Genomic DNA, 26,982 nt, shown 5'->3' with positions numbered 1-26,982 from the left:
ATAAAAGAATAAAATAAGCAAACATAATAAATACAAGAATACAATAAAGCATAACAATACAAGAGCTTTGAGCATGCAATTCAAACTAGCACAGATAAAGTATGAATACTGTGAGTAAATAGCATAAAATGAACATAAGATATGACAGGTACATATGTGGTAGAGGACCAGTGGATAGATATAAGACATAGGGGAAAGAGGCCCCTGTCCATGAGAGCTTACATTCTAGAGGAAGGGAATACGAGACAGTAGTAGCAAATGAAGCACAACCATTAGCAGGTGGAAAGAAAATTAGCTCAGATTTGGACATATTAAATTTGAGGAAGCATTGGGAACATCCAAGTGGAAATAACCAAGACTGATACATGGCATAAGACAGAGGAAGAGAGCATGGGGGAGAGAAGGTAGATATCAGTGTCATCAGCATAGGAGATGGCAGTAGAGGCTGAAGGAGAGTATGAGTACATAGAGAGAGGACGAATAGAGAAGAGCAGGCAGCTACAAACAGGGCTTTGAGGGACCCCGATAGAGGAATATGAGGGAGCAAGCAGTAGAGTCACTATAGTAGTGACTTGAGTGGTAGGTGAACTAGGAGAGGACAGGGTCATGGAGGCCAGGGGAGTAAAGGGTATCAAGAAGAGTGACCGACAGTGTTGAAAGAGGTGGAGGGATCAAGGAGTAAGAAGTGACCCTTAAACTTAGCTAAAAGTAGGCAATTGGTCCCTTTGTTGAGGGCAGTGAAGATGGCAGTAGCCAGACTGAAGAGAATCAATAAGCATGGGAGGAGAGAAAGTGGGTCAGCTGGTTGAAGACAAAAATAAAGAATTTTGGAAGTGGAGCAGAGAAATGGGGGCAGTAATTGAAAAGGGGGAGAGACTTGATTAGGGAAAGGTTAAAGAGATGAGCAAAGTGCAAGCAGACATTGGGGAGAGGGTGCAAAAAAGCTTAAAGTGAACAGGGTAGGGAGAAGAGAAGAAAGTGAGGATCCCAGAGAAAGTTAAAAAAAAAAAAAAAAGGAACAAGGGGCCTGATTCATTAAGGATCTTAACTGAAGAGACTTCTTATTTCAGTCTCCTGGACAAAACCATGTTACAATGCAAGGGGTGCAAATTAGCATTCTGTTTTGCACATAAGTTAAATACTGACTGTTTTTTTATGTAGCACACAAATACTTGATAGCTTATTTGTACACTGAAATTTAAAGTGATATTTGTGTGCTATATGAAAAAAAACAGTCAGTATTTAACTTATGTGCAAAACAGAATACTAATTTGCACCCCTTGCATTGTAACATGGTTTTGTCCAGGAGACTGAAATAAGAAGTCTCTTCAGTTAAGATCCTTAATGAATCAGGCCCAAGATGAGTGACAGAAGGAAAGAGGATGTTTATTTACACTATCAGCCATAGGGATTGTTTTCATGAAGAGCCCTATGCAAACATTCTTTCCTCTATCATAAGCTAATCTTGAGTAGCTCTCATCTTTGACTACAACAAAGCCAATTTATATAGACTATCGATGGTATCTAGATAAATCAATGAATGAAACACTCCTGTTATTTACATTGGTGTGCCGAAACCAGATCATGGGACCAGGATCTTTCTAGGATAAGTTCTAGCGAGCCTCGTTAATCAGCACCTGTTCTTTGTGATATACTCTTTAGGAGAGTGCTTTATGTTAACAGATACATTTTAATCTTAAAACTTAGGGCAGTCTTCTCAAAATGAAATATTTTCATCTTTAGCTTTATATTCATATTTTTTTTTTTTTTTATATATACAATCCAGTAAACCCTCATATGCATGACATTTTACACTACACAGGTGCTGCTGCTTTTGAATGGCCATTAGGCTTTATATATTGTGCAACCACCACATAAGTATGCAGATTGATCCCTTTCAGGAAGTCACTACAAGATGTTGTTACAGTGGATACCTCATACTCCTGAATATCTCATGTCAGGCTCCACATGAGAGAACGAAAATCTTGGGCAAGTATTTTCTTGCTACTTTCCCGTTACACCTTACCATTGAATAAGGAGAAATATTTTTTTTATTGTACGAGAAGCTATACCCTCATGTCTGTTCGGACGATTTGTTCCAGAGCAAGATCCAACCCAATTTAAGCCCTAAAGAGCTGAATATATTAGTATTTTCAAATACGGTTACATCTTACGTTACTCTTGCAGCGTGGCTTATTTCAAGAAAGTGATTTCTTAGGTTTAATAATTAGGGAATGTTGATGTACCACAGATATAAGCATGTCATTTGTTTTTCCTTAATTATTTTCAGTGATTTTTTTTTCTCTAAATTATTGTCCACTTAGTTGTCAGTCAGTAGAATTTCTCAGTTTGATATAATTAAAATAGTTTGACCATAAAGTGAAATAAATACTTATTCTAAAAATAAAATGTCTAGAGTTCTTCTTGCTGAACAATGAAACATCCAAGTCAAATAAATATCTAATGTGCCCAAGATAATTTGCCCATGGGCTCTGTTCCATTGAAGTTATAGAAGCTCCCAAAGCTTTTGAGAAGATTGAGGGAATGCTACATAGGTCCAGACGTAGGGCGACAAGCTGCCCCTTGCTTAACCATCTTGCCAGAACTTTATTTCTTATTTATGCCTTCTAACATAAGAAAACCAGGTGGATTTTAGAACTTCATTACACACAGAGTTGGCGTGGGACACTACAATCTTTCCACATAAATAGCCCCACGATACTATTGCACTGCGAAAAACCCTGCTCATAAAATTGTCCTAACCAACATTCTTTTGTTAGGTCTCAGCTCGGATTCACCCAACCCACTTCCTATCAGCCTTCTACAATCTCTGAGAATAGCAGGCAGTACAAGTGAGTGAACGCTAAAGAGGTTGCTTGTTACTTAAAAAGTAGGGTATTTTGTTTTGGGTTTTTTTAAGTGTAATTGTATAAAACCCATGTACAGCTTTATTTAAAAAAAAAAATAACCCAATACAGTCCTGGCATCTCGGTTCTGCACAAGCCATTGATTCCTGAAATTATGTAGATTCAAAAGGCCTCATTTCTAGCCTTGTAATTTTTGCCAAGTGTGTGTATAGAGTGAGTGCTTTAGAAAGCATGCTGCTGTACCTAGCCACCTGTATAATACTTTCTGCAGTGATGGTTAGCAGCCATAGTCAAGACTGGTGGAAAGATTATAGAAAACATCAAGTGACAACGACAGACAACTTACAGTTCACAATTGTTACCACCAGTAGATGTACAAATTACATTCATTTTTTAATTGCTATTTGTCATGTTTTGCATGGTTCTCCCAAAGCAGACTATGATGCTTTTTTTTTCATATGTTGGCTCAAAGCAGATGTTATGAGCTTTTTTTCCCCCTGGAGACCTGGACTGACTGAGAGATCAATGTTAATAAAGAATCATATTTTATCTTGGGGATTACTCACATTTAAATCAGCAGTAGGAATTCATGTTCACAAACCACATTTAGAAAAAAAAGTTAAATAAATATTTTTTTTTATTTTTCAGTATAAGGTCTATCACAGTAGTTTCAGCATGGAAGAAATGTGTAGTAAATACAGAGATTGTGTTTTACTTTTGTTTTGTTTCATAGAAGCATCTTTTATTCTCATAAAAACACGCAACCAAGAACTTGGCGGCTAAAAGGCACACACTGAATTGTAGCAATGTAGATAAGGCAGGAACGGAATGTACTTTGTTAAAAATACGAATGGGGGAAAAAATAAAAACCCAATACAAATACATAGGACATTATTTTATCCTTTAAGTGTTGAAGGGGAAAAAAAACATTGAATATTGACCTTGCAATTATGATACTGAAGCAATGGAAATTAAAAATACAAAAAGTTAATCTCATACTTCACTGAGTGCAATAGCAGTTTGTGAGATTTAGAAGATTTAAAAATTTGTGAAAGACAGCAGCCTGAAGAAGTATTAGAATCCCAAATAAAATGTCATAAAATGTGTTGCTCCCAAAGGAGTGAAAACAAATATTTAGCAGAGAAGGGGGTGGGGAACACTGTTCATGTGTGAGAAATACCCAACAGCAGAGAGAAGTCACAAAATACAATTAAGGCATTTTTTGGTATGGGAGCAAGTTAATTAAGGCAAGTCTTCATCATTTCATTCCCCTGTAAAACAAAGAAAATAACAGTTACAGATCAGATACGTAAAACATTGCAATATTGAGTAAAGTAGTGGCAGACCATGTACTCCAAGTCATTCCTATAATTACCTGTATGATGTAGACTAAGGCAGCTCTGTTCATAAAAACAAAACCCCTCACTTGTAATAGGTATGGATTTATCTTCCGAGTCATCAAACTACTTAAAGGGAACCCATCCTCTGCAAACAGAGGTAGATATTTTGTGGCCATAACGTGAATATTCTTCAGAATGTAGCCTTTGTGCCTCAGTGATGCAACTGGTTTCTAAACACATTGATAGGTTGCATTTAGTGTATGTTAAAGAAAATGACATCTTCCATTGTGAGGGAGCTATAAGTGCATTTTATCAAGAAAGTCTACTCTATTGCATTAAAAAGAAAATACCGGGCTACATACAGTTACTATAAACTGATAGATAACCACAAGTGTGCATGTACAGCACAGAAGAAAAAGCCGAGCAGAGGAAGGACACTCAGGGTATTGCTAGATCCCTTAAAAGTGTAATAGAAGAAAAAAAAAAAAAAAAAAAAAAAAAAAAAAGCCTTGTGTCCCGACTGGCTCAGATCCCTGCATGTCAGCCTAGTGCAAGATGCCTAGCCAGTGAGGACAAGAGACCGATATGCTTCTTCCGGTGACCTATCCATCTTGGTTGAGGGCAGGGAGGCCTAGATTGTTCACCCATGGCTAGGTTTACTAGGATGTAAACAGTACCGACCAGTTTTCGAAAAAGAACCTCAACATTTCAGGACCCATCAACAGAGCTTAGGACACCAGCAAGTAGTTAAAGCTGCAAAGAGTGAGCACCGGTGTATGCCACCTGTCCAGATTTTGGTGGGGCATTCCTGTTTTGTTGTTTGTATTTTATACGGTCCTATTTGATATTGCTCTATCCAGGAGAACCAAGCAGTTACATTTTGGTGCAAATATTTGGGTTTGCATTAATCGGTTGAAAGTAACTATGTAAAATCATGTAAAAAGCATACAAAAGGCCATACAACAATACATATATACGCTACCATAAGCAAGCCATATTAACCATGACAAAAAATAAATAAAAATACATACAAATTGTGTGGACAGCAGATCAAAGGTAACAAAAGAAAAACAAAAAAAAAAAAAAAAAAAAAAATCAAAAAAGTGTAGTTATGAAGACATTATATATCTCACTCTCTCAAAAACATATACGGGACTTCATATTCTAAGTACACAAATGTACTGTAATACATAGAAACCTAGCAGATGTTAACTTTCATTTTCTAAACTATGATAAAATAAATAAATTTGTAAATAGTTGCTATTGGTTACACATTTGTGCACTACATTAAGCAAGCTTTGTAGCATGCCGTCACATATAGCACATTACACAGACAGCACACTGAAGACAGGTGTCTCAAAATCCAAAATCAGCCATACAGGTTTATATTCTCAGGTGGATAAAATATTTGCGTGTGCATTTTTTCATTTTTTACCTTAAAATCTGGAGAACTGGTTTAAGGCCAATGATTCTTCAGGTAATAGATTACATCGGAACTCAGTTGAGGTCCAAACAAAGGATTTAACTGAGACAGTATAGCAATGAGCCAGCTGTATATCAGAACATTAAAAGAAAAGAAGAACATAAGATACAATAAAATACAATCAAACAAAGACACACACATTATCGGACACCCGGCCTTTATTTGCAGTCACTGTACTGACAACAGCATAACCTAACAATAGGGATCATTGATCTCTTTTGGAACGCCATGGTTAGTCCCCATTACAATTATATTTCATGTTCTGCTGGCTGGACCTGAATGATACATGTAGCATGAAACAGAATGTTAGTATGTACAGGTAGGCATTTGCCATAGAAATCAATGACAATTGATCAGCTCCGTTCATATTGTGGCGAAGGTGAAGTGACTACAACTAAATGCCTTAACAAGCCACATAAAATTTTGTAGTAGATATATACACTAACTAAGTCTCTTGTGACATTTCCAGATAGACAGCAGTCTAGAGTGCATAACATTTATACAATATAGGTATAAGTTTTCTTTATACATGTTTATGTAGCTTTTTACCCCATAAATAGCACTTCCTATATTAGGAAAATAAAATAAATTCAATTGTAGCAAAAAGAGCACACACACAAGGTGCCGCTGAAGATCAGAAGTGCATATTTCCGGCTATTTCTGTAAGATATCTCCGCTCACTTTTCCTGTGGTCATCTATGGGACATGAAGAAAAATAAGCGTAAATTTTGTGTAAAAATTTTGACATGATAAGTCTCCGCAGACTATTCCAGAGACACATCACGTCACTTTGCGCCAAATTGAATCTGCCCCATGGAGACACGTACTAAAAAAAAAAAAAAACACAGCATATCCCCCATACAGTGTGTTACAATATATTATGTCACTTCACACACATCTGGAAATAAGAATATGTCATGCTAAAAAGGTAATTTGCCATTTCAAAGCACGTGTAGACAATCCTCACGCTCTGAAGTTACTTTACATTTGCAATGTAAAATACAAGTGATGTGGCCAATAACAAAAAAAATATGTAACGTCCCCAGGAGGTTTATCCACAGCTCAATCTAGTCTTGTTGCCTTATACGTTTCAGGGGTAAAGAGAAAAAAAAAACCAAAAAAAAAAAAAACATAGCAAGATGGATCGAGATTGCAGATCTGCTGGAAAGAACAAAAATATGCAATTCTGCCCCAGAAATTACGGCAGCTACTTGAGATGGTTCACAGTGTAAAATAACCACTAGATGTCACTCCCATAGTGACTGATAACAGTATTATTGTAACTATTGATGAGTATCACTGAATGTACTTACAACCTAATTAAATGCTCAAAAAAGAGTATTTATTGCTACATCCCACCAAGAGTCAGTAAAATATCTCCAGAATATATACATACATAATTCATCATGGGCCACACAGACTATAACAAACTGCTTACTACTGCCATCACTAACACTTAATTCCAGACACAGAGAGTATTAAATTACTCCTAAACTTACCACAATCGCAACCTAAGAGTTATTGTAAATATCTGATGTAAATGCAGAGTTATAAGAACCAAGCCTGGCGTGAATCCATTAAGGACACAAGACAGAAAGTTATTAAATGAAGCTTGTTATGACAAAAAAAAAAAAAGAAAATGCTTATTGTATAAAATTGACTAATTGACAAACACATATGAAGCACAATACCTTAAAATAAAACTGGACTACAAACAGAAAACACACACGCTCACATGCTTTTCAGCTTCTGCTGCCTATGGAAAGGCTAGAAAATGGACAGTCAGTTGCAGACTGACCCTCAAGAACTAACAGTTTCTCACATAATTTTAGCACTTTTTAAGTAGTCTCTCTGAAACATCATTATGCAATATGGATTCCTTGCCTGGTTATGGGGTTGGTATCTAGTAATGACTAATATCATGCGACTAGTTCCAAATATGTAAAGCGATTACCAAATATGCATTATGAATTGTTTTGATGCATTTTCCCCCATAAGAAAATACAAGACCCTTGGAAGTACCACAACTATTGTAGGCATCAGTGACATACTAATCTTATTCTGTGGCTGAGCCCCAGGCATTTCTGCATAAACCATTCCAACTAGGTGACAAGACACTGGCCTTTAGATTCAGAATACATTAACCTCGGATATACTTGCACACAGCAAGTTAATGGATTAAAACAATTCATGTCTGGGGTGGGGTGGGATTAGGACAAAATTATTTTCATAGCTCCCGATTATGCCACAATCATGACAGTAAAATTATATTTGTTATACCAAACTGAAGGCAGGGTAAATGGTCAATATCACATAGCTGTCGCATGTGAAAAGATTCTGTGACAAGATGCTACGTGTTGACTGGGTGTATTTTATGTAGTAGAACATGAAGATGAAGTAAATTTAAAGAAACAAAACCAAAAACAAAACAAAAACAAACAAACAAACAAACCAAGGACTGAAGGAGAAAATTGGAATGTATTGTCCAAAGATAGTATGAACAAGTGTGAAGTATATTATCTGTCACTCTCTAGCATGGATGATTTATATCCTAATACAGTAACGGTAGCGAAAAAGTTTCACAGTTCGTTATACATCAATCACACCATTTGTGTATTAAATAACTGAGGTGTAAAAGAATATTTCCACCCAAACCTGGAAACTCCCAAAAGATTAGACTGAAGGTCTAGAATTTACCCAGTGCAGCTCACTGAATTGTGTGAATGACAGACTTGGGTAAGTAAACGTAGATCCCTAAAGATTACAACTCATACAGTCTGCAAATGGCTGGATTCATACATAGGGTTAATGGCATTCAGTGTCACAATATTTTACACTCCTTAACCTTTATTAATGTAGCACCAATACATTATAGAGAAGACACAGAATGTTTAATCATTCACAACAGCTTCCCTTTGAAGCGCTCCCTCACATTTGTAGCAGGCTGTCCATGACAGCATCCCTCTACTGATTTAGCCAGGTAATAACCTGATTTTTTGGATTTTGTTTTGAAATTTTTCGATATATTATTTCTATAGCCACTTCCTGTTTCCCTCAATTGACAGAAATCCCAGCAAAATCATAACCAGTGTATAAGAAGTGGGGGGAGGGTGGCTTACCATATATTTGTAAATGTATGCAACTGAGACTTCTAGCTTTTAATTACTAGTTTAGAAGCAGATTTACTGCATCTCTTTACTAGTGGCAATTCGTCATTGTTGGACTAACCCATCATGGAAATGCCCAGTGGGCCCCACTGTCTAACAGTCCCTAACCATAGAGTAGACCGCCTTGCGATACCTGTTCCTTGGCTAGACTGTATGCAAAGAGGTCCCCAGCAGCTCCCTTAAGCATTGCAGCGTTATTATGTCACATCTGCACACAGTTCAGGAACAGGTGCTGTACAGAAGAGAGAAGCCTTAAGGTAAGCATATCAAGGGGGCATATTTAGAATGTCTAGATCATCAAGCCAATCATATAAAATTCACTTAAGAGGTGGCTTTTTGCAGAGTGGTTGAGGTACTCAGTGCCTTTGCCTTCACTAACAAGTTACAGTGTGAAGATGGGGATTTAAAAAAAAAAAAAAAATACAATACAATAAGACTTGCATAACTGACATTTGGCAAGTTGGGTTAAAACTGCACCATCACCCTGGGTGAGCTATATGTTGATATGTTCCAAACCACGCAGCAGCACGGAGCTCCTGCAGGACCAGTCCCATCCCTCTGCACAATTGGCTGCCATATAGAGGCAGTGGACTGCCACTATGTTTAAATAAAGGGCGCATCTTGCTGCACACAGTGCACCACCTAACCCAATACTTAGCCTTCCATGATTAGGTGCACAGTGCAGAGCACCTCTCTCCTCCTCTGCATATTTCTGCTCTCCCATCTGTCTTTATCACAGTCTGTTTCCCTTGGTCTCCAAATTTGCATGTGTACCTGTCTCCCAATCTCACATTGTCGTCCCCCCACTTGTGTGTCCATCTTCTCTTTCCCCCTTTATCTTCCCACTTTGGGGTACTTGTCCCCACCAGCCACTTTTCCCCTTTGTCCAGCACCACAGCTGCACCTACGGATTGCTAGTATGCACAGTCTTCATAATGTAATCGTTTTTTCTGAGTAACTGGATAGTAAGCTTTTAATACATTATGGGTCCTATCCATCAAGCTAAAAATCCCATTAAATCACAAACACAATTGGCCCAATGCATTAAAGGGTTACCACCAGCGATAAACCTGCCTGCAAGATTCGCCAGTTCATTTACCAACACCGCATTTAGGTAAAACATTTACACTGACCTACAGAAACTAGATATTTGCTTTCATTGCCTAGCTTGAGCTAAACAGATAATGGGCAATTGCCACATGAGCCCCAAGTTACATATAGGTTACAATTATGTGAAGGATATTCGTGATGTACAAAATATAGAATTCAAAACCAGTTGATAACAATTTTATTTACTTTGCACTTTGCAACAGAACTCAACATGTGAGGACACAAATGCATGTAGAAGACTGGGAAGATCTTCTGCAGAAATCAAATACTTCTTTCTGGATATGTTCTTCAGAGGAAAGAATGGTGATTTGATCACAGCTTCAACCCGATTGTTAAACGTCAGGCCAGAATTATGTACAACACCAAGATTCTGCACGACCAAAATTTTGCAACCCCCAAATTTAGTAAAGTTTAAATTTAAACCCAGTTGCTTGGCCCAGCTGCAATCTTGTTGTTTGACGTTGAGCCAGCAAGATCTTTTTAAAAAAGCCAGGGAAAACGTGCATCCTTGGACATTAATGGAAATAACACCAATGATAAAGTACTACATAGTTTTGTACAGCCTCTGAGATGTTGGCAGTCAACACAGACTGTGTTGGATCATAGATAAATATTTGTAATGCATAGTAAAAGTTGCCCCAATTGCCAAATTAGCATTCAAAAAGAAAATAAAGAAATGAGACTTCCAAACACGGAAGCATGCCCTATGACATGGTTTGTGTACACTATAAATAAGAACAATAGGTCATACAAGTTAAAACGGGTCATTTCGAATAAAAGTCAGACCTTTATGGTCTCCAACAGGGACTTGTCAGACAAAGCCAGAAATAAGCAGGTGGCAGCCAGAACCATCAACTAGAGCACATGTAGTGAAAACTGGAAGTCGGCCAAGAGACTGGAGAAAGTTAACCTTAAAATAATCTGTTGACTTATTTGCCATTGCACAGACGCACTCCCGCATTATAATTGGATAGTGTAATAGAACCCGTAACACCAAAATCCCTTTATCTCCTTCCAGAGGCCTAGGCTGGGTACACACTGCAAAAAAATTGTCAGCCAATGTTATCTACACCAATGGTAAGATCTGATTTCAATGGGGCAAGGCCAGATACAGAAAGGATAGATATAGATATAGATATATATAGATATATTTATATTACACACACAAGCAAAGGGGTAACAGAGAAAAGTATGCTCATCATCTGCAAGGAGGGGCAACAAAACTATGCCATATGTACATACATACACGTGTTCCCTATGCTGAACAATAAAGCAAAGAAATGTTTGCTGTTCGTGTCCCTTCAATTGGAAGCAAGGACTCATCACCAACATAAAAGAGGGGTCATCATGGTAAGATTACACCCACATATATACATTTTCGTCACAGTTGTTGGCCACACTGGAGCACAAAACATTATGCCAACATATTTGAATGCTTAAAATCCATTCCAACCTAATAACTCCCAGCAGAAATACAATACTCAACAGAAGCCTCCATCACTGGATAGAGCTAGCTATGACTACACACTATTTGGCCACCGACAACCGAATCTTAACTTGTGGGGTCAGCTTTAAATAAGGTTGCATTTGCAAGTCTTGTGTCTTACCAAGGGGCCAATTTATGAATGGGTGCATATGTCCCCTGTTAGTTTTGCATTTGTTAACGAGAGAAGATAGTAAGAAGGCTGACGGAGAGGGATCCGAAGAGCCCTCTCCTGTGATGCTCTCCCCATAGGGCAGAAAGCCATTGGAGTCAAGCTCCAAAAACCTAGGCTTTATGGAGCTTGTTAAATTGGTACAGACTGTAGTTTCCATTGAAAATTATGGGGACTGTGGTTTAATGTGATATTTAGTCTAACGCAGAAGAAATCTCCTGTGTTTCATATATGTGCTACTTAAAAATGTGGAAAATGCCATTCCTGCATGGTTTATGGCTTAATAAAAGACTCAGTTCACTGAAACTTACAATAAGGCTCCAGTGTCCACTTTTTTCCCCTGTTACGGTAGTTTAATATATAAGTTTGAATAATAGTAATCTGAACTTCCAAAACCATAGCAGTAACCAGGTCTAAATTTCTATTGGAGTTTATTTTTTTTGGCTGAAGCAGAATCTTCTCACAATATGTCTCAATATATACCCCTATACTGTTGCCGATATATGTTTACCTTCACTTCGCATGGTAAAAGTGTGCTGGCAAAGGAAAAAAATGTTTCTGAATTGCATATTTGAGCTGTAATCTAAAATTTCCCCAAATTGTATATACTCTATAATAAACAAAATGTAGCTCAATTTGGGAGACACAGTAGCACAGTGGTTAGTATTGCCACCTCACAACACTTAGCCATGGGTTCCATTCCAACCAAGGCACCATTTCTGGGGAGTTTGTGATCTCCATGTTTTTGCACAGGCTTCCCTCAGGTGATGGGGTTTCCTCCCAAAATCCCCCCCCCCAAAAAAAACAAAAAAGCCACACATGGTAGGTTAATTGGCTCCTGAAATTAACCTATCTGCATTTGTGGGGTAGAGAATTAACATAAAACGTTAGTGCTACATGAAAGGTTAAGAAAAAGCCAAGAAGAAGAGTAGTGGATTCATTTCAGTGCAAATAGCTATTATGGCACAAATCACATGTTTATTATCAGAATGATGACCTGCAAGAGCTGTTTATCAGGCATATCATTGTAACATGAAGGAGGAAGTGGCAAGGTCAGTTCATATTCACTCAGATGGGGGCTGTTTATACTCACAACAAATAGCAGCAGACAGCACAAGTCACCAGCATTGTATTAATTACCCTGCAACAGAAACAAGAGTGTAAGAATAGAACACTGTGAAAGCTTTATTTCAGTATAAATCACAGTAGTAGGGTAGTTCTTTACCAGGGATAAAGACAACAATACCTTGTTTGTTTTTCAGAGCATAAAAATCCATCAACTTTAGATACAATCCTTCCCCCCAGTTAAATACAGCAACACTAAACAACGACAGTTAGCAAAAATAAATAATCATAATCTAGAAAATCACCAAGCGGTGAAATTATCCAGTGTATGGTTTATAGATTCCTCTAGCAATTCAGGGGGGGGCAGTCCTTAAGATGCTCCCATCAGATTAGTTACATTTAGCATAATATAAAACCACATGAGAAACAACCCCCCCCCCCCCCCCCCCCAAAAAAAAAAAAAAAAAAAAAAAAAAATCACACACAATTGGATAATGTTATTTTTCTGTTAAAAAAATAAAATTAAATAATCATCTAGTAACCATAACAGCCAAAAACCAGAACAGGGGAGAAAAATACCCGACAACCTGACAAGAGACCTGCTGAATACTCTAATTTATGAAATATTGCCATTACCGGCATATTTAGATCTATTGTTAAAGAACAAACTTTTTATTGTACAATGTTGCAGCCCATATAGACGTTTGGGATGTCATTATCATAAATGTCCCTCACAATGTTTTATAAATACAAATTTATTTAGAGGGTCAGGTTCTAGCTGCCAAAACAAAATGTGCATTTAACTGAGCTTATGGCCTCAGGAAGATTAGCTATTTGTATACTGAAGCAGGAGCGGACTGGCCATAGGCCTTACTGGGAATAATGGTTTTTTATTTCCATAACATTTTTTTTTTTTATTATTTAAATCATGTCTGTAAATGTGGCCCAGCAGGAGTTTTGGTTGTGGCAAGGGGGCAGCACTGAAAAAAAAAAAAAAAATCCTGCAAAAAAAAAAAAAAAAGAAAATACTTACCTTGCGGTCACGTCAGCTGGCGCTCCGGCTCCCTCCCTGGTCTCCTCCTCCGTGTGGCGCTCGCAGTGAATGTCGGGGGCGATGTCATCACACCCGACATCCCTTGCGTAGCGCAGCACAGAGGAGTCACCCGCGTGAACTATCAGCAACAGTGAAAGATTATCCAGTATCTTATTGTTGTTACTCTGAATTTGGACTTTCTGCACCATGCAATTATGAACTAGCTGTGTTCTCTGTATGTATCTAATATAAATATTAAGAGATAATTGTATTTTTAATATTTTAAACCATTTTAAATGTGCAGTGCTGAGTAGGGTGAAAATATCACCCACGGTTACCCTCATCGGAGGCTGCTCCATGAGCCATTTTTCCCGCCACCCTATTTTTAAATCTCTGTGGATTTCTATTAGTCCTCCTGATGCTACCTATATCGGTGACCATTTCAAACTGGTCAATAAAAAAAATGATTCATGAGTGCAGAAAGAGAGGAAAAAAAGTTTTTGGCATTTAATTCCACGAACTCCACTAAGGGGCAGATGCAGGCAAGTTAAATTGTAGCTGGTAATGGGACTACTGCTTTAATCATGATTCTGCAACAGGTTTCCTAACGCTTACTAACTTCATTTCCAAGTAAGTTTAATATGTTAACTATGTTTTTTTCGATGATCAGCTATCGTTAGTGTTAGTGTATTTTATGTGCGGCCCAAACCAACTCGTCATCTTCCAATGTGGCCCAGGGAAGCTAAAAGGTTGGACAACCCTGATTTAAATCACCAGGCGATCCTCTTCACCCAGGCCAGGCCAACACAGAGCAGATTTGGAGGAAATTTGTGGGGGTCACTGAGGGCACGTGCCCTGGGCCCTCCTCTTTCAGAGGACAGCATGGTAGTTAGTGGCTGGCCCTTTCCACGGGACCATCCACCCAACTTGTAGTGGCCGTGGGGCTTACCATCCATCCCTCCACCTCTGACACATTGACGCACACCATGTGGCATCCCATGTGTGTAGAGACTAGTGCCTCAATCACGGCTGGAACAAGACAGGGGGCTTATGGCAATTATATGTGTGGCCGGGGGGAGGGCGCGGCTTATGGTGATTACATGTGGGTGTGGAGTAGGTGGTGGCTAATGGATGCTATTTTATTTGTGGGGTCATGGTGAAGTAATTAAATGTGATTCTGAGTTTGGGGAGAATGAGGTCCATTTATTAAATGTGAATATGAATTATTTAATGACAGTGGTGGTTGCAGGAAATAGGTAAATGTATTAAATATGAATGCTATTAATTTATTGCCGAGGGGTTCTGTACTGTAAGGAAGGTAGAATATTAATTTCAAGGAGGACTATGGGTTGCAGCTAATTATTTAATGTTGGCTACTATTAATTTGTGGGGTGATGGTTTGGCTATTTACTTTAATAGTGGGGCCTATTAATTTAAGATGAGGTGGCTTGACCTTCAATTTAATGCTGGGGTAGTTTGGGGCTATTAATTTAATGTGGGGCTGAGTTTTGGGAGGAGGACTATTTATTAAATGTGAATATGAATTATTTAATTTCAGGGATGGATGTGGGAAATGGTTATATTAAACGGAAATGCTATTAATTTATTGCTGGGGCTTGAAGGGAGGGAAATAGGATTATTTATGAAATGGGAGTACAATTAATTTGATGTCAAGGCTGGTTGGTTGGAAATAGATCTATTTATGAAATGTGAATACTGTTATTTTAATGTTGGGGCAGGAGGGAAACCTAATTATTAAACATGGGTACTTTTGATTTAACACCGGAGCTTTCTAAATGTCATGTACCCATTTTTTTCCCCTAAATAGGGCCCCCAACATTCCAGGATTCAGACAACCGGCAACTGAGCAAAAGACACCAGAAACCACAGGTAGGGAAAGCGTCAGGAACAGGTAGGAGAGTCTGCCAACTGTATTTTTCTATATTGACAGTTCCTCTGCACCATGTTATTAAATAAGCACAAATATGTATATTGTGATCCTTTGTGATTATTTTCTGTTGCTGGTTTGCTTCTGCTAAATGTAGTTGCTCATTTTGATCTACTTTATATATATTAGTCAAAGTGTACCCATCACTCACAGAGGAGGCAGTCATTATGTGGGTGAACCAATAATCTTACTTCCCAACTGTCCTGCTTTAAGACTCTCTTCCGCCCAGGGACATGTTTTTGTTCCACGGGTGAGAAAGTTGGGGGCATAGTTAACTTTGTACTAATCCGGTCTCATTCTGTGTTGGCCCCGACTACAGTTGATTTGGCCCCACCCATGAGGTCACTTCAAAAAAAAATTTCCACAGCCACTTTAAGTTCCCAATCCAGCCCTGTACTGAAGTCCTATACTTCAATGCTGAAAACAAAAAGCATTAAGCATTGATCTGTCTCTTTTCCCCCTGTGATTAAAGATTTACTGATATGTAACATATAGGCACAATGGCTAGCCATCTCTTGATATACTTAGTTCTCTGTCTACAAACAATGATAAACCGTGATAATATGTGGTTTCAACTGGTACATGCAAAAACAATGTTTACAAAATAAGCTTAGCTGCAATCTTAGCATTTCTCTGTAAAACCAACACTGTACACAAACAAAAACTGCAAATAACCAGTTAGGTCAGTTTATTAAGAACCGACTGAATTTGTCTGGAGCAGTGAGGAAAAGTGTGTGCAACACTGTTATAGGATATGGGGTACGTGAAACATGTCTGGCAGAAAAGCAGAAGTTACCAAAGACACTGTCATTGGAGACACAAAACCTAGTAACATGAAGGTCAAATAACAGGTCCCAACTACTGTAGTATTCATTTAAAAAAAACAAAACCCTATAAAATGGGAGTATGGATAGAATATAGTTTCTCCACAGAAAAGTTTGCCAGCTGGATAGAATTAAGAAGCAGCTAGGTGAGGGCAGTTGTAATACTTTACAATAATAATGAAAAATGTTGGATGGTTTTGCCCACACCTGCCAGGACTGGTCACACTGGTGGTCTAACACACACTGCTGGCTGTAGTGCCTGTTCTAATAGAATAAACCATTGTTTCTCCTATTATGAAAGGACTCTGTTGGGCTCCAAGAGCCAGGTGACAAGTAAAAACAGCTGGGTGGAGCACCCGGGAAATAGGTGCTGGGAGAACACGGTTATATGTTTAACATATATTGTTTAAAGAAAAGAAAAAAAAGCCATCATCAAGATTCATTACACAATTTTGCTTATTGCCTACATAGCTTTAGGGAAAGCAAAACATTCAATATAATCAAAACATAATATATTGCATCAAAGCATGCTATTATACTATGTGTTTACAAAGATGTGTTGAACATGAAGTCAGTAGAATGAACTGGGAATGTATGTAGATTGATAAAAATAACTCTAGTGTGTGTGTGCACACATGTGTAAAGCATTGCATATTACAGGGAAACTATATAAGATTCATAGAAAAATCTAGAGGATAATTAACAACATAAAGAGCATAACACTGAAAATATTAACATTTACCTGTAGAATGTCATCATACTCTGCATTGCTTTACAATTAGGAAAGCACACACAGTAATGTGTTCCCAATTGTACAAGACTGGGTATTAGAAAACAGAAAAAGTTTTAAGAGGACCTAAACAGAATACATATTTGCTATGTACAGTAAATTAAATGTGTACTTTTATCACCCACTACATTACACCCTGAGGATTATCAATTAACAACCCTCAATTAGAGCCTTGGTCTTATAAGCAATACATTGTTACCATTTCAGAGAAAAGAGAACTAGAGTGCACTTGTTGCATTCCGACCATTTCCAGATATAAAAATATAATACTGTGACCGAGACAGAGGAACACAGCATTAAGTAGCTCGGTAGTGATCAATATCAACAAGTCATTGCTCCAGCGACTCCCGCAGGTAAGTGTGACCGCTCAGAGGATGAGTGAATAAACCATAGAAGTCCCAAGAGCCACTCACCCTCGGTTAGGTCCCTTGGGGATGACCCATGGCAGCACAGCGCCCACAATACCCCAGAAGACAGTCATGACGATTATAGGGATGAGAAGCCCGGGGTAGGCCATGGTGTCAGACGCTCTAACTACTCTGCCGACACTCAGCACAGAGATATCACAGTCATATGACTACACCTATCTAGTCATGTGACTCTGACGCCACTGGAGGGTGGGACCAGGCGGACAAAGATTTTTTTTTTTTAAAATAGGGGTCACTAGAGAACAAGTTGTTCACTGACGATAAGCCCTTAAGATGACTGCCATTTTCTAGGAGACCAATATAAGCTCGAAAATGGCGACTGTAATACTTGTTGTTGTCCAACATTTAGCGCATTGGGTTTTTTTTAATCCCTAACGACTGTGGTCCTTTGTAGCTTCATTACCAGCTCCTTTAAGCATATTTGCATTAGGATTATGCTCCCCCCAGTTCAACCAGTTCAAGTTATTTTAAAAGAAAGTAATTTAATTGAAATGAAGGTCTGCAATTCATTTACTTCATGCATTCGAAAAAAATATACATAGGGTACAGTAGTATTATGCATGTATTTCTAAGATAACCTTACAGGGCCTGATGCTGTTTTGGACACATGTTGGGCATAATTTACACTCAGGAAAACCACCCACAAGAATAGTGCATTAACCAATGTGTTGAGTCGTAGGCATCGCAAGATGGGCCCAGCTCTGCACCTTCAGCATATACTCAAGATTTCCGTCAGGCTTACATCAGGCGTACATACGCAGACATAAAACCAGGTTATAAGCACAAGAAAAGTTTAACATTTGTTTGGATAGCAATAAACACATTTGTTATTAGACCTTATATAATGCAGAAGATATAATATTCCTTGTGTATGAATAAAAAAAAATATATATATATTTTTTAAAAATACGCCCCCAAAATTCTTTTAATATATGCATGATCAATGAAGGAAGGACCTATACTCTTCAGAGGTGACTTTCCAATTGGAAGCAGCTAGCTAGTCCTGGCGACCATCATCAGCCGGTATTTGCAACTGCCCTCTAGCAGGTGGAAAAGATTTCTGACAGGCTGACCTTCTTCAGCTGCATTTGTGTCACTGTACTCAGTCTACGTCAGACCATCTCTTCCCTTCTTCCCTTCCTTGTCCCATAACACCAGTTGTAAGGAGGAGCAAGTATCCATTGCGCACAACTCTGCATGTGCGCATATAAGTGCACTCTTTTAGTGAACATGCACAGTGCATATTTTCAAAATTTACACTACTCAAACAGGTGTATGTTCAACTCAGCATCTGGCCCATATTGTGTATGTGATTATATGGGGCTATTTAATGTAATATATATACTCACACATTAAATATTTAAAACATACTGATCATGTTTTGCACTCTGCACCATATAATTTTCCTCAATTTTTCCAACACACCAACTAGTTGTGATATAATCCTTATTCGCAAATCACAAGTTAAAAAATGTCATAACCATCGCTTTTATCAGTGTGATGTAGCAAGAGGTATGAATTGACTGTCCATTTTACATTATCACCTACACTTGACTCAGATCAGTGAGTGACTTCTCAGGGAACCCCACTGGTAATAAAATTCAGCTTTACCCAACTTCTGTCTGAACAGAATTAGGCTGGGTACACATTACAGAAATTTCCGACCAATGTGTTATGTACAATGATTTTACTAACGACTGAAAAAAATATCAGGATCTGGATGCAGATTCATGCGCAGGGCCGGATTAACCATAGGGCTAACTGGGCTACAGCCCAGGGGCCTATGGCATCCCAGTGGGCCCTTGAAAGTGCTCAGCAGCAGTATTGATCGGTCGGGGGCGGGGGCGCCCCCGGCACGATCAGTGCTGCTGAGCACTTTCACTGCGGTCCTTCCCCGGCGCGCTGTAGTCTCCTTACTGAAGAGATCTCGTGAGTCTCACTTTCACGAGATCTCCTCAGTAAAGAGAGTACAGCGCGCCGGAGAAGGAGGTAAGTGGGGGGGGGGCAGCTCTGATTACGGGGGAAGGCGCGGGCAGCTTCGATCACGGGGGAACGGAAGCCCCCTTAGCCCAGGGGCGTCCATTCCCTTATTCCGGCCCTGTTCATGCGTACACACTACATGTTCTAAATTATTTACCTCCAGATCTGTGCTGTTTAACTGTCATAACCGTCGGCTGAAGAGATAATGCCAGCAATGAACCTGTCCATGTGACTTAAATGTACAGACATGGCCTAAAGTTTTGAGAATGACGCAAATATTATTTTTCTTTTTTATACTCCAGAATGTCATGAAGAGTGATCACATGAATAGCAATTAATTTCAAAGTCCTTCTTTGCCATGACAATGAACTTTATACCAAAAACAACATTTTCACTGCATTTCAGTCCTGCCACAAAAAGACCAGCTGACATCAGGTCAGTGATTCTCTCACTAACACAAGTGAGAGTGTTGACGAGGACAATGCTGGAGATCACTCTGCCATGCTGATTGAGTTAGAATAACAGACTGGAAACTTTAAAAGGAGGGTGATGCTTGAAATCATTGTTCTTCCTCTGTTAACCATGGTTATCTGCAAGGAAACACGTGCAATTATCATTGCTTTGCACAAAAAGGGCATCACATATTGCTGCTAGTAAGATTGCACCTAAATCAATCATTTATCGTATGATCAAGAACTTCAAGAGGTTCAATAGCTGTGAAGTAGGCTTTAGGACGCCCAAGAACGTTCAGCAAGCGACAGGGCTGTCTCCTAAAGTTGATTCAGTTGTGGGATTGTGGCACCAACAGTGCAGCGCTTGCTCAGAAATGGCAGCAGGCAGGTGTGAGTGCATCTGCATGTACAGTGAGGTGAAGATTTTTGGAGGATGGCCTGGTGTCAAGAAGGCCAGCAAAGTTGCCAATTCTCTCCAGGAAAAACATCAGGGACAGACTGATATTCTGCAAAAGGTACAGGGATTGGACTGCTGAGGACTGGGGTAAAGTCATTTTCTCTGATGAATCCCCTTTCAGATTGTTTGGGGCATCTGGAAAAATGATTGTCCGGAGAAGGAAAGGTGAGCGCTACCATCAGTCCTGTGTCATGCAAACAGTAAAGCATACTGAGACCATTCCTGTGTGGGGTTGTTTCTCAGCCAAGGGAGTCGGCTCACTCACAATTTTGCCTAAGAACCCAGCCATGAATAAAGAATGGTACCAAAATATCCTCCAAAAGCAACTTCCCCCAACCATCCAAGAACAGTTTGGTGATGAACAATGCCTTTTGCAGCATGATGGAGCAATTTGCCATAAGGCAAAATTGATAACTAAGTGGCTCGGGAATCAAAACATCAAAATTTTGGGTCCATGGCCAGGAAACTCCCCAGACCTTAATCCCATTGAAAACTTCTTGTCAATCCTAAAGAGGCGGGTGGACAAACAATAACCCACAAATTCTGACAAACTCTAAGGGGTAAATGTATCAAGCTGCGAGTTTCCGGCTTTGAAATATGGAAATGTTGCCTATAGCAACCAATCAGATTCTAGCTATCATTTTGTACAATGTACTAAATATTTAACTAGAATCTGATTGGTTGCTATAGGCAACATTTCCACTTTTCAAACCCGCTGGAAACTCACAGCTTGATACATTTACCCACAAGCGTTAAAAGTAGGCAAGAATGGGCGGCCATCAGTCAGTATGTGGCCCAGAAGTTGATTGACAGCATGCCAGGGCAAATTGTAGAGGTCTTTAAAAAGAAGGGTCAAATATTGACTCTTTGCATAAACTTAATGTAATTGTCAATAAAAGCCTTTGCCACTTATAAAATGCTTGTAATTTTACTTCAGTATACTATAGCAACATCTGAGAAAAAGGTCTAAAAACACTGAAGCAGTAAACTTTGTGAAAACCAATACTTGTGTCATTCTCAAAACTTTTGGCCATGACTGTAGAGAGTGCCGTAGATGTAATAGTTTATTTGTTTTGAGACTAAAAATTTCGTTTCAGAGTCACAGAAGCTAACAAAATTTGTAAGGACACATGGATAGCTATAACAAGGCAGTTTTAATCAGTGTGACAGGATTCAGTGTGACTGTCATTCTCTAAACAACTAGAAGACCAGATGAAGATCATAGATCCGAAGGTAAATCGTGTCAGTGTGTACGCATGAATCGCCCAAGCGATCGGACCTTCAGTTGTTAGTAAAATTGTAGATAACATGTGGGTTGGAAAATTCTTCAGTGTGTATCTATCCTAAGGGTTAGATTTACTAAGCTGCGGGTTTGAAAAAGTGGGGATGTTGCCTATAGCAACCAATCAGATTCTAGCTTTCATTTATTTAGTACCTTCTACAAAATGACTGCTAGAATCTGATTGGTTGCTATAGGCAACATCCCCGCTTTTTCAAACCCGCAGCTTAGTAAATCTAGCCCTAAGTGTACACACTAATGTGATATTGGTATATATATATATATCAAATGATTGGCCTGATAATTAGCTGAAAACACTGAATTATGTACCCAGTCTTAACCGGCACAAGTGCAGTTAGACCTAGCCATGGCTTTTGGAAAATGTAGTTTGAAGGGCTGCACCAGATTTACTATTACACAACTTTTCCATGGGTTGATGTGCTAAAATTAGATGGATTGCACAAGGCTATTCATATGTGTGAAAGCAGAGTAGATCAAAACAGTGCATATACCATTTTTTTGTCTTTGCACATTTGTTAATGGGACTAGGCATTATGACATAGAGCAGTCAAGTCTAGACCATGTGGTTGGTCCGTGGTCCACTCCCCTCTTCCTTTCTACCTCCTTATTGGCTGCCTCCTCCAAGTCACTGTTCATTTTAGGCAGCTCTCTGCAATGAATGTCTGAAAAAAATAATTGATTTTGGATAGATATATATATATATATATATATATATAAAAATCAAATTTTTTTTTCAGATATATATATATTGTCACACGCCGGACTCCCGCTGTGTCCTCCCGGGAGCCGGCGTGTGTATCCGCTGCCTCCCGCGGGGTCCCTGCCTGAATCTTTAAGCTATTTCACTTACCTGGTTCCACGCTGCTGCACTCCATCCAGCGCTGTCTCTCTCCTTCCTCTTCGGCGCTTACTGGTTCTGCGCATGCGCAGAACGGTCAAACTCTTTTCTGTGCTCTTACTGCCCTCTATTGGCTGCCTAATTGGAACTACACTATATAATACCTTTTGACCTAAACTCTGTGTTGGTTCTTTCAGTCAGTCACTGACTCCTGCATTGGATACAGCTCCTGTACCGTTTCAAGCTCCTGGGAATTACTACTCTGTGTTTCCGAGTTCCTGCGCCTCCAGGCTCCTACGCCGTCGACTATCCCTGCTAATTAACTCCAAGTGGCAACGTCGCATTATTACCGCTACCACCTCCGAGTGGCAACGCTCCATCATATCTATTAACCACTTCCAGTGGCAAGGCGGCAGTCCATCCTGTATATCTTCTCCTAGTGACATTCCTCGGTTCGTCTCTTCTCCGGTTGCCAGTAGCAACGGTCAGTTCTCCAGAGGCTCTACTTCGTTTGTACCTCTTGTGTGCTCTATCTACCTATTCTACTCTCTTTCTCTCGTGGTTCACTGGGAACTTTCCTAGGGGGCAGCGACCTGCAAGTGGAAGCCGCGAAGTCCATATTCCCTTGCGGGAATCACTGGTGAACACCTTTCGCTTGTTAGACTCCACGCCCATAGCTGAAGTCACGCCAATCCCGGTTGAACTACCAGGATCCAGTTGTTCCTCATTGGTGCCGTGACATACATATATATATGTATATATATATATATATATATATATATATATAAAAAAGATGGAAGAGGAGGCGCACAATAGTGTAGTACAGTATATTATTGGAGCCAATATGAGAATCCAGAAAAGGAACCCATTCACCAGAGTAAAGTGAGCCAAAACTTTCCACCATGTGGATATCCACAGTATCTGAAGTGGATAGAAATAGAAAAAATGGTAGGAAATGACACAGAGCCACGTAACAATCAAGATAGTCCCATTAGGCAAAGTGCAAAAAATAAACAGGTCACACTAGTGCAGAGATATACGTATCAGACACAAAAAGTGTTATGGCTTCTCTGGAGGGATGTCCTGTAGACCGTGAGGATGTAGTCAATCTTCAGCCATCATAGGTTTAACCGATATGTTACCTCAATCAATATACAGAGGGACACAGATGTAGTATCCAAAAAAGTTCACATTTATTAAAAAAGTAGTAACTTACACATCCAGAAGCAGATGACAAGCCTATCTGATCAGCGATGGTAATAAAACAGCAAAATCTCAACGCGTTTCGTCTGTAAACAGACTTCATCAGGAGCAAACACAGATATATACTATCAAAAATGGCATCTCTATAAATAGTGCGTCGCGCCATTTTGCGCGTGCGCACTGTGAACCGGAAGAGAGGCATCCGCGCATGCTCAGGATCCATCCACTAGCGGCCATATTGGGCTTGTATATCAAAAAAATATAGAACCACACTGTGAGAAGGGGCCAGTATATGCATGTATGTGTGTGTGAGAAGGGGCCAGTATATGCATGTATGTGTATGTGAGAAGGGGCCTGTATATGCATGTATGTGTGTGTGATAAGGGGCCAATATATGCATGTATGTGTGTGTGATATAGGGCCAGTATATGGATGTGTGTGAGAAGGGGCCAGTATATGGATGTGTGGGAGAAGGGGCCAGCATATGGATCTATGTGTGTGTGAGAAGGGGCCAGCATATGGATGTATGTGTGTGTGAGAAGGGGCCAGTATATGGATGTATGTGTGTGTGAGAAGGGGCCAGTATATGGATGTGTATGTGTGTGAGAAGGGGCCAGTATATGGATGTGTGTGAGAGGGGGCCAGTATAGGAATGTAGCGTGTGAGAGGTAGGGGGATCTTAATATAATGTGGGGGGGTAGGCTAATAATTTAATCGAGGAGTGCAGGTGGGAGCTAATTATTGGGTGCTATTTTATTTGTGGGGTGATGGTGGGGTAATTTAATTTAATAGTGGGTCCTATGAATTTAAGATGGAGTAATTGGACCTTTAATTTAATGCTGGGGTGGTGAGCTATTAATTGATTGTGGGGCTGTTAGGGGAGAATGAGGTCTATTTATTAAATGTGATTATGAATTATTTAATGCCTGGGATTATTGTGGGAAATGGATATATTTGTTAGACGTAAATGCTATTTAAAATATTACTGGGGCTGTTTGAGGGGAGGGAAATAGGTTTATATATTAAATGTGTTTGCTATCTAATGTCAGGTTTGGTTGGAGGGAAAGATATCTATTTAGCAAATGTGAATATTATTATTTTAAATTGTTGTGGCTGGAGGGAGGCCTAATTATAAAACGTGGGTGCTATTGATTTAACACACGGACTTGTTGGAGTTTTCTAAATTTTATGTACCCATTTTTTTTTCCAAATAGGGCCTCCAATATTCCAGGATCCAGACAACCAGCAAATGAGTTAAAGTAACCAGCAGCCACAAGGGGTGACAGTGACAAGAACAGGTAGGAGAGAGCAGGACAGTCTGCCAATTGTCCTGAATCTGGGAGACAGTTCCGAACTTGGGTGACTGTTTCGCTTAGGACAGTTGGGAGGTATGTCCCGCTTCACCGTGTACTGCTCGTGAAGGCAGAACTGTGTGCACCTAACAGTAGTGCACACAGTATTGCCTGTGTATTTGTCTAAAATGATAACCATGCTACATCATAAGGCGTTACCCAGTCTAAAGTGCCCAGGCCCCCCAGAGCCATAATCGAGCTCTGGGCCTGGGCATAAATATATATATATATTTATGCCCAGGCCCAGAGCTCGATTAAGGCTCTGGGGGGCCTGGGCACTTTAGATTAATGAATTAAGCAACACTACAATAGCCTCTTTTTATATAGATAAATATATATTGCACCAAAAACCACCCTTTAAGGATGGGCCGCTGCTGTGTGCTTTCCCCCCTGGCTGAAATCTGCCAGCCCTCCCCTGCTTATATTCTTCTTTGCTTTTTGCTGTCTCCTCTCCACTGACATCATTGTGATGTCAGAACGATGCAGGGAGCTGGGGGTCATTTACTCTTGTCATCGGACAGGTGCTGAAATGCGGTGCTTCCCTGTGGTTGCACTGCATTCATATACACTTGGAGCAGTAGTTTAGACATATAGTGGGTGGCAGTTGCGTCTCATCAGTCTTGCACCCTGGCCAGTCACATCATTTCTATTATGGCTCTGGAATTATCTAATAAATGCATTGGGCTTAGTAGTATTGTTTGTATGCACGCAGCATTTTCAGAGGCTGTAAAAAGGCATCATTCAGTTACTGTAGTATGACACCAATTGTGAATGCTATTCATTTAATGTCTAGATTGGTTAGGAGAAAATAAGCCAATTTATAAAACATGCATACTATTTATTTAATTTATAGCTTTTGGAGGGAAGAAGGCCTAACTCTTAAATGATGGAGCAACTGTTATAATGTAAAGGGGACATCTAACTTTTTATTAATTTACTGTTGGAGCTGGATGATTGGCGGGAGGCCAAGAGTGTTCAATCATTGGCTTTCCAGGTGGTCAATAGCACCTATACTATATGGACAAAAATATTCGGACGCTTGATCATTACACCAACAGGGACTGTACAATGACATTGTATTCAAATACATGTACTTTAATATGGAGTTGGTCCCACTTTTGCAGCGGTAACAGCTTCCACTCTTCTTGGAAGTCTTGCCCCTTAGGATGTAAGCTCATTTGAGCAGGGCCCTCTTCCCTCCTGTGTCCATAACTGCTCTTCTGCTCTGTCTTTACTGCAATAGCCTGCCTGGAGCCTCTGAAGTTTTGGTATTTTTGTTAACTGTTCAGTAATGTTTTACCCTGTATAGTCTACTGTTTGTGCAGTGTACGGCGCTGCGGAACTCTTCTGGCGCCTAACAAAGCACAGTAATAATAATAATAATAATAATAATAATAATAATAATAATTATAATAATATGTTGAAGTGTTTCTATGAGAATTTGTGCTCATTCATTCTGTACAGCATTTTTTAGGTCAGGCACTGATGTTGGTCGAGAAGGCCTGGCTCACAATCTCCGTTCCAGTCCATCCCAAAGGTGTTCGATGGGGTTGAGGTCAGGGCTCTGTGTGGGCCAGTCAAGTTCTTCCACATCAAACTCATCAAACCATGTCTTTGTAGTCCTTGCTTTGTGCACTGGGGCACAGCCATGTTGGAATAGAAAAGGGTCTTCCCCAAAAACAGAACTAAA

At 39.5% G+C, this 26,982-nt stretch overlaps 1 protein-coding gene across 1 annotated transcript; it reads right to left on the bottom strand.

The window, feature by feature from the left end:
* Positions 1 to 3,494: 3,494 nt before the first annotated feature.
* On the bottom strand, positions 3,495 to 17,876 carry ATP6V0E1 (ATPase H+ transporting V0 subunit e1). Its single transcript, XM_075209632.1, has 4 exons — positions 17,696 to 17,876; positions 12,716 to 12,763; positions 5,643 to 5,757; positions 3,495 to 4,138 (listed from the first exon to the last, which is right to left on the bottom strand). Exons 1-3 carry the CDS (start codon positions 17,797 to 17,799, stop codon positions 5,664 to 5,666), a joined length of 246 nt encoding a protein of 81 aa, XP_075065733.1. The 5' UTR covers positions 17,800 to 17,876; the 3' UTR covers positions 3,495 to 4,138; positions 5,643 to 5,663.
* Positions 17,877 to 26,982: the final 9,106 nt, after the last annotated feature.

The sequence above is a fragment of the Mixophyes fleayi genome, chromosome 4 (genome assembly GCF_038048845.1).
Source record: "Mixophyes fleayi isolate aMixFle1 chromosome 4, aMixFle1.hap1, whole genome shotgun sequence".
Lineage (NCBI taxonomy): Eukaryota > Metazoa > Chordata > Amphibia > Anura > Limnodynastidae > Mixophyes > Mixophyes fleayi.
The sequence above is the reverse complement of the archived record's forward strand: the minus strand, read 5'-3'. Positions and strand labels throughout refer to the sequence as shown.